Consider the following 9,123-nt stretch of genomic DNA (forward strand, 5'->3'; position numbering starts at 1 on the left):
TCCTCCTCCTCCTCCTCCTCCTCCTCCTCCTCCTCCTCCTCCTCCTCCTCCTCCTCCTCCTCCTCCTACTCCACCACTTCCTCCTGCACCTCTTCCTCCACTTCTTCCTCCTCCTCCATCATCACCACCGCTACCACCATTACCAGAATTAGCAGCACTTCCAATTCGTACATTATGCACTAATCCTGAATTATTTACGAATTCAGTGTAGCGAGGTATCCACGTGGGACCAACCCGATTGCGCCATAATGTTAAGAACGTTGGAGTCAATACCTGATACAAAAAGTTAATAATGATTAAAAAGCTTATTTAGTTTTCAAAGAAGCGAAAATCGTATTTATCAAAAAATCGACAAAATAACAATTCATAAATTAAAAAATGTCAAAAATTATTTGTGGATCATAAATTTCTATAAAAATTAAATTATCAAAAATATACGGAATTATAATTACTTGCCAGGTAACGCTTGGATTTAAAATCGCAAATGTTTCAAAATTTATACTATACCCGAGTTCTATTATTATTTGATTGTCCAGCCCAACTTGGTCCTGGTTGATCTGTGGATTCGTTTGTCCGATCGTTATTTCTGTTATCAGTATTATGGAGAATATTATTAATCAAATACGGCGGAGGCGTATGCGGCGGAGTCGGTGGCGTATTTTGCCTTCTTCGTGGATTAGACAGATTATCTAGGTCATTCACAGGCACGTTGTTTACCTGTAGCTCGGGAACGTTAAATTCTCGTCGAAGAGAAGTGCCCTCTCTACTTTGAGGATATCTACGATTGTTATTCGAATCAGAGTTGCCATATCTGTGCAAATGTAAAGAACGCTCGAACAATGACGCATGCATGCATGCACCCCGTGCGTATTGACGAGTCCAACGAGGTCGCTGTTGCGATGATCTGGCGTTTTGTTCATCTCCCGATGAAGTGTAAACAAGGCAATTTCTCCAGCTCTCGTTGGAATGCATAGTAGAGTCGGTTTCCTGCTGATCTCTTGACTCATTGATGCGTCTGACCGCCGGTTCGGATACCGTAGCGTTTCTGTAACTCCGTCGATAGCTCTCATTTGAATTTCGCGACTCATTTGCAGCGTCTATTGTACGATTCTCAACTCCTACCCTGGTCTCGCTACGATCATCGTTGTCGATTGAACTGCTGCTTTGGATTCTTTCCACAATACTCTGCACTTCCGCTGACAGAGCGTTTTCAGAATTTGACTGTCGATTATCTTCGTTTTGCGTATTATCATCATAATTGTTATCGTCACCGTTATCGCTAGATCTAGCTGTTGGATTGTTGGTTTGATTTCCGGAAAAGCCATTAATTATTTGAATTGCTCGTCGGTGGCAAGATAGCCGTTTTAATCGTCGCGCCATAACGCGGTAACGTATATTATTCCCATGTACTGAAAGGAATTCCTCCGCACTTGGCATTTCAGTGCGGTTTCTCGGTAACCTTTCTCTATCTGCGTTTCGTCTTGGTACGTTATCGCTAGCACGACGCGGATTTTCTGTCTGCAAACTATTGTCAACACTGTTACTACTGCGCGCGTCGCTCCTGGTTTGGTTGTTAATTGATAAATCGGAAGAAAAAGGTCCATATTGACTAGATTCCAACTCTCGCCTTGTTATTACTAGCTGCGCCAGCAACAAATCTGTTAGCTCAAGTGCTAGATGTAACAATACATACAGCTCTGAGGAAAAAAAATATAAATTGATATAAATCAATAATCCAAGAGATGCACAATCTAGAGAACGTGAAAGAAATCAGAATTATTTCATAATTTTATGTGTGATAAAATTAAATTTGAAAATTTCAGATATTTTTTTAATTTATACTCTCAAAAACGACATTGACTTTTCAGTTTTCAAAATTAATAATCGTGTGTGTGTGTGTGTGTGTGTGTGTGTGTGCGTGCGTGCGTGCGTGTATATGTGTGTGAAACGAAACTTTATATAAAACTTTTATCTTTTACATTTTGGGTTTATTTTTTTCGTATAGGGAATATCATTTTTCAAATTATATTATATTAATTTACATAATAAACAGTAAATATAACTTACTATACATTTGCTCATAGAGAACATTGCTTTGGGAACCGTTTCCTGATCTCGTTACTTCGAAGAATTGGATTAAAGATCGTACCATCAAACCGAGAACTTGTCTGAAATAATATTAATTGGAATATACCCGCTATTATAACACACAATAGTTTCTGAACATAATATATGTATACTTGCTCGATATTTAATGTCATTATATTTTAAAATTAATATATTGTGACACAATTACGCGATATCGTTCTTCCTACCTAGCTCTCAATCTTGTAGCTTCACGAATCTCTTCCATTTCCCGATTATCGTTGTCTCTGCTGGTTTCGGATTGGCGATTATTACCATTCAACCTTCTGCTGCTGTTTCGAGCCAAGGCCCTCTGCTGTCGAACCAGCAACTCCAATCGTAGGATCATCTTTTGCAGATATTCAGATGTATTCGAACCTCGTGTTCTATCCCGGATATCTATGTCTACATCTAAACCGTCGTTACTACTGTTGTCATTGCCATTATTCTGAGAACCGTTTCTGCGTAAATACCATGGTCTTCTAATATGCTCGCAATGACGAAACGGATTATTGGCGGAGAGAGACCTAAGACGTTGCATAAAACGATGCGACCTCAGAGATCTATTTATTCTATATCTTAGCGACATATTTAAATGATTTCTGAAAAACGAAATATTTTAAACAAAATTACAATTGATAGAGAAACAATATATAATGTATTTAATTATGTAAATTGTGTGCAATGATATTTCTTCAAATGATAAATTCGTGAAAAGATTTTTCCAAATGAAAGTTACTTTTAAGTGATCTAAATATAAGTCTAAAATAATTTTTACATCTTTATTAGTAAAAGTAAAAATTATTTAATATTTTTAAAACAAAACACTGTTTTTAAAAAAATATATACATGTACATAAATACCGAAAAGATATCCTTTCATGTCTATCACGTAGTCTATTAAGTCTGTCAATGGTAGACGTTTTGGGTGACGATGTAAAAGCCGTGGTACGAGCTGAAGTCCCAGGTTGATTCGTTGGATACGCCATAGGAGGATTAGAATTAATATTATTATCGACATTATTATCGTTATTGTTACCGGTTGCGAAGTAATCAATATTCGTATCCGATGACTGGGTCAATCTGCTGGGACCAGCACGATCGAGACTGTTGACGAAACTCGAGATGCTGGGTAACGGTTCCGATTCGGTTGTGGTTATTGCGGTAACCGCTGGCAGATTCGAGTTAGCCCCGATATTTGACACGACACTGGACATACTAGGCAACTGCACATCGTCATCGGTTGTCAAACTGGAATACGTATGATCATTCATCGCCCGCGTGTCGGTGACACGTGAATCGCAATTCTGACAGCGCGAGGTCAGCCGCGCATACAAGCCGTCTAGCATCTCATTCAATTTGAGACACTGCATCCGCCGTAGCTCAGCATCGCTTGGCAACAAGTTCGAGAGACTAATATTCGTACTCTCTTCAATATTACGAGTGCTAGATGTCGGTTCGTCCTCGTCATTTCTTTCGAGACCAGTCACTCCGCTTGACGTCGACGGCTGACTTTGATCGTATGATTTTGTATCACGATCGCCCTCACTACTTTCTCTCTGATAGTTTTCCAGAAGGGCTTTCTTGAAATTCCTCGCCGATTCATTAGGCGAGTTCACAGCCGATGTTGATGGACCTGGATTGCTGGCAGTGTTGTCTCGTTGTGTCTCTGTTTGATCGTCGTTCTGTCTCTCTACACGAACCGTCACATGCAATGATCGTATCTGTCGTTGCAGATCTTCCCACATTTTGCGCACTTGACACAGCTGAACTATTTCCAAACGTGCTCTGTTAATGAATTGAAAATTACTTATTACTTTTAATTGACATAGAAATCAAAGAAAGCAATAAAAAGAACGGAATTCATTTCTTCTAATATCGCTTTAACAATAATAAACTTAAAAAATATACAATTTAGTTAATCTCATATATTTATTTAATTATATAATTTTTTAAATTACAATATTTTTTATCTCAATATTGTCATATATTAAATTTATCAAAACTTTAACTTTAAAAAATTCCATCTTCATTAATTATGCTATTATAAAATTACGTTTCAAAATATGATTTAGATTATTTAAGTGATTTATATAATAAAAATTTTACGTTACATAAAATTCTACAATATGCTGGGGCATCGTTAATTTGGATCGTTAACTTACCGGCACAAACGGTGCATATTGTCGATATGACGACTGAGCAATTGAATTCCTTGCCGAACTCCTAGTGAACTCTCTCTTGGATCTATATTATCAGCACCGAGCATTATCGGATCTATAACGTAATCAAGATCCGGATCATCTGCATTTCGTTGATTCTGATTTTGTTGTTGTTGATGTTGTTGTTGTTGTTGTTGATGATGTTGTTGCCTGTCGCTCACTATCGATCCGTCCTCACGGCTAGTTACACTGGCGATTCTCGTTGCAACAGGATCATTAACCATTCTTGACAATTCCGCGAATCCTGCTAATGTCGTATGCGTTGCGTTTGAATCAGACGTCTGCGATTGAAGGGAAGTACTGTCAGAGTTGTTGGTAGTAGGCGTTTGATTTTGTTCTATTCTTTGAGATTGGTTTTCTCGTAAACTTCTAAACGGGAACAATGGCGGTCGTTCGTAACGAGTAGGATTAGCAGACACGGGCGATAATTGGTTCCTCTGCTCTCTGTGTCTATCATTGATATTTTGATCTACGTCCTCCGAAAAAGGTCTCGATAGAGATTGTTCATTCGGTGAATCGTTAGGATATTCTGAATTCCTGCTGGAAGTATCCAATCGTATCCATCGACTAGTCCACCGACGAGAGCTCGAATTGGTATTAGAACTTGTATCGTCTAAATTTGAATCCGAGTTACTATTTTCTTCGAGCAGCCAATATCCATTCTCCGAGTCATCTAATAATACTTGTTGAGTAGTATTATTGTTTTCCATCCGATCCGCGTGCAAATTTCGAAGAATTTGCAGAACATCTATCACTCTCCTGAGTAAGGGTGAATTTCTAAATATTAAAAATTTCAAATATGTGACATCTTCAAAAATGTACATAAAATGTACAATAAAAAAAAGTTTTAACAAAATTTAAAAATTAGAATGAAAAAAGATTGAATAAATTACACTTACCCTTGCCTGCGATTGAGTTCTTGGGATCTCGTTTCTTGCGTATTTCGCATGGTCCTTGATGTCCTGTTATCTTGACCATTATCTTCGTTCAATTCGTTATTTAAATTATCGGGTAAATTATTCCTATCTGTTTCATCTAATCTGAGAGAATTAGTCGGTGTTTCTTGATTTTGTGAACTGTTGCTCGCTCGTTGCGCGACGGACTTGGGTACGTTTGGCTGAAACGCTGAGTGAGTTGAAACTGTAAAATTAGACGCGCTATTACGGGATGTTGATGCTCGCGAATAGCCTTCGTCGCTCGAAGATGAACTGTCTTCTAGAATAATAGACAAATTTAAGATCAATAACATTAATCTTATTTTCCTATTTTTGCTCAAGTAGAAATATTACCAATGTAGGATAACGGCATCGGTACGGAAAACTCAATAGGACCTAATTTCCGCTTTCGTTGTCTCGGCGGTTCATCCTCCGTGTTCAAATCATTGAATCGTCTTCTTGTTGCTCTTCCAGTATTTCTTGAAGAAGTACTAGCATTTTCAGTATTGTTGGCATTGGACCATAAAGTGCCACGCTCTTCATTCTCGTCGACGTAACTTGTGCTAGGAAATACATTAGATTCTAAATCGCGTAATCTTGAAGACAACATTGATGGCATAGAACTAGTGCTGGGCATTTGTCCATCATTTGATGTAAGAGTTCTCCATTCGGCATTACTAAAATTCATCTGCGAAGAATCAGTTGCGATATGCCGATTACGTGGCAGAATACCGTACATCGTGAATTCGTCTCGCAACCGTTCGATTCTAGAACTTGTATTAGTGAACTGTGCCTCCATATTATTAAGTGCTTCAATCTCATCATTCAGAGCATTTCGAAGCAGCTGAAGACGAGAGTTACGATTGTTAGAATGCTCAAATAAAGTCGTGGTCTGCCGCTGCAGTCTCTCTCGCAATTTCTGCAATCGTACCAAACATGAGCTATTATTTTCGGCGGCGGCATTTAAAGCTTCTCTCAAATTTTGAAGGGTGGTCCCGATCTCTTCTTGCTCGGAACGTTCCATCAATAATCGTTGACATCGTTGCAACCTCTCCAGATTCGTGTTGTTCGCTCGCGCGCTGGAATTCAATTCATTCCTTAATCTTCGTATAGATAATTCAGTCGCCGTTGATTCGTTTCTACTACTAGATTCCTCGAAATTAGAGGACGATGCTTCCGGCATATCCATAGGGTCAGTGCCACGATCAATCTTCAAAGAAAATCAATATATTCTTACATTTGATAAAAGAAAAAATTCTGACAATAAAATTCTGAATAATATAGATATATAGCTTACTGTATCTCTATTTCTGGAAACGTCAAAGTAACGTCTTACGAGCGTCACGTATTGATCGACAAGATCTCTGTAGCATAAATTTATTCTCCTCTCCGGATCTTGAGAATTGCTCCCGCGCAATCTTTCGTCTACGCCAACCCACACGTTATTTAATCGTTCATACAACTCATCCCTGGGATGAGAGTCATTTATTGTACTAGATTCTCGATCGCGGCTTCTCAGCGAACTCGGCAAATCGTCATCATTACTGTCGTCCGCTGATCTATTATCAACATTGTCCATGTTTCCTGGATTACCAGTCGGACGAGGTGGATTTCTCGTAATGGTTGGAGATGTAGCTTCTCTAGTTTGATTCAGTTCTACATCGTAAGATATAAAACTATTACGACAAATTTCAATTGTTAAAAGTATTGAATGAAATTATATTAGCTCACAGAATGTGTAATGCTACGGTAGAAGATATTATACCTTCAGATAAATTTCGTCGCCGCTGAAACCGCGCTTCTTGCCGAGTACTGTTTCTAAATTGTTGATTGGCGAATCGCGAGAAACTGGACATTTCATGGCCTCTGCGCATAAACAGATACGCACTGAAAGAATTTCTATTCAAATTTTGCAAATTTTTCAACGAATTTTGATGAATTTTGCATTGTATGGAATAAATACCGAGAAGTTCTATCTGCAGTATTACCGTCCGCCGATCCTCTTCCATAAAAAGAGCCATGATTCCACAAGTGAAAAGGTGAAAGTTCGATATCCGGGAAATTTTCTCGTGGCTGATACCTAAAATTCCTAATATTTTCGGAGTTGGTTACAATACAAACAGAATTATTTAAAATATATTAACACATATATAAAGTATGAATAACAAAATTAAGACGATGAAGACGAAAAGAAATACAATTAAAAATTGAGATATTCAATTTTATTTGATTGGAAAAATAATTAAAAACAAATTGGAAATTATTACCAACAATAATTTATAATAAATATTTCATTATTCAGTCCATATATTTCAAAAAATTCAATTTTTTAAATTTAAAGCTGCGAAAAATATTCAGATATTAGTGATAAATATATTCAGATATTAGTAATAAATATATCTAAAATTTATTTCTACGTGTAATATTTATCATTGTTTCTACTTATCATTGTTTCTACTCACATCAAACTAGTTCTAAGTAATTGTCCCACAGGAGCTCGATCCCATTGTGATTGTACTTGCGGCGTATTCGCGATGCCCGTGATTAATTTTCTTCCTAAACTGTCAAAAGCTACATATCTGCAATTTTTACAAAAAAGTTTAAAAAAAAATAGTTTTCATAATATTTTTTCCTCTTGTATCGTAATCTATAATGCAATCTTTTTTTTTAAACATACCTCACTTTTTCTTTGTCAGTCTTTGTAGCAGTTACGGCGAAAGGTTGAGATTTACTCCAGTCCCAGAAGTGAATTTCATTATATGTGGCTATAACTAACAATCTTTCAAAGGGATGGAACGCAAGCGAAGCGATAACGGTATGGCTATCGGCATTCCAAATTTCGCTACCACCCTACGTGAACAAATTTGGGTTACAAGTCATTAAATGCATTGTCATTTAATACTGAAATAAATTATAAATTATATAATTCCAAACGCGATACTCACACTTAAATCCCATACGCGAACTTGACCTCCTAGACAGCCAGATGCTAAGATCTGACTGGAGGACGGGTGAAAAGCTATGCACCAGGGAGTACGTGGATGTCCGGATAAGATTCTAATATTCTTTCCTGTCGTAATTTCTGTGATATAAACATTGTGATTCCCATGCGTAGAAGCTACCATGGTCCTGAAATTGTCAGGAAATTCATTTGATGTTTTTCCTCTAATTTCCTTCATTGCATTATACAATAAAACTAGCTATCACACACATATTATGTATTACTTTCTTCTTTAATTTATCAGTATTATCTTCTGATATAACAATAAAAAACAAATTATATTTTGCTCATTGTATCTTACCCATCAGGGCTGAAAACCATTAGAAAAGTGGCTCTAGGAACACCAGGTAATTCACATTTCTGCAAATAAACATGTAATATCTTAATATCTCACTGTAATATACATATGTAACAATAAATATCATTATTAATTTAGCTATTAGAAATTGATAAAATTGGAGAACGAAAGTATTGTTATAAAAGACCATTTTTTTATTATCAGACAAGATTTATTACTATACTATATATATTTCATAAATTAAAAATATAAACAAGGTAAACAGGACTTGGTTATACAAGTACACAACTATTATATGAAGTTTATTCTTCATATATTGCTGCATTAGAATACACTAAAACTTTCACTTTCGTTTTCGTCAAATATTCTATATCTTTCACTTTAAATATAAAGAAATGTATAATATTGGATTGTCCAAAAAAGTTCGTGCCGATGTGAAGGAAAATTGAAACGCAGAAAATTTTAATTTAATAAATGTATACTAAAATTTAAATTTTAATCGGGTCACGAACTTTCTGGACAACCCAATAATTCAGTTTCAAAA

At 36.6% G+C, this 9,123-nt stretch overlaps 1 protein-coding gene across 1 annotated transcript in view; it reads right to left on the minus strand.

Moving 5' to 3' along the window:
* Window positions 1-9: 9 nt before the first annotated feature.
* Window positions 10-9,123, minus strand: part of LOC105619680 (uncharacterized protein DDB_G0283357-like) — a gene marked incomplete at its 3' end in the record, with an annotated part of 9,876 nt that continues 762 nt past the window's right edge. Inside the window, exons 2-16 of the mRNA XM_012201198.1 lie at window positions 8,583-8,641; window positions 8,226-8,409; window positions 7,958-8,130; window positions 7,743-7,859; window positions 7,244-7,369; window positions 7,046-7,167; window positions 6,578-6,936; window positions 5,635-6,490; window positions 5,245-5,560; window positions 4,289-5,122; window positions 2,988-3,911; window positions 2,316-2,726; window positions 2,068-2,168; window positions 520-1,697; window positions 10-273 (exon numbers count right to left, since the gene is read on the minus strand). Coding sequence (XP_012056588.1) covers window positions 10-273; window positions 520-1,697; window positions 2,068-2,168; window positions 2,316-2,726; window positions 2,988-3,911; window positions 4,289-5,122; window positions 5,245-5,560; window positions 5,635-6,490; window positions 6,578-6,936; window positions 7,046-7,167; window positions 7,244-7,369; window positions 7,743-7,859; window positions 7,958-8,130; window positions 8,226-8,409; window positions 8,583-8,641 — 6,024 coding nt within the window. The remainder of the gene's footprint in view (window positions 274-519; window positions 1,698-2,067; window positions 2,169-2,315; window positions 2,727-2,987; window positions 3,912-4,288; window positions 5,123-5,244; window positions 5,561-5,634; window positions 6,491-6,577; window positions 6,937-7,045; window positions 7,168-7,243; window positions 7,370-7,742; window positions 7,860-7,957; window positions 8,131-8,225; window positions 8,410-8,582; window positions 8,642-9,123) is intronic.

This window comes from Atta cephalotes (genome assembly GCF_000143395.1).
Source record: "Atta cephalotes unplaced genomic scaffold scaffold00022, whole genome shotgun sequence".
Lineage (NCBI taxonomy): Eukaryota > Metazoa > Arthropoda > Insecta > Hymenoptera > Formicidae > Atta > Atta cephalotes.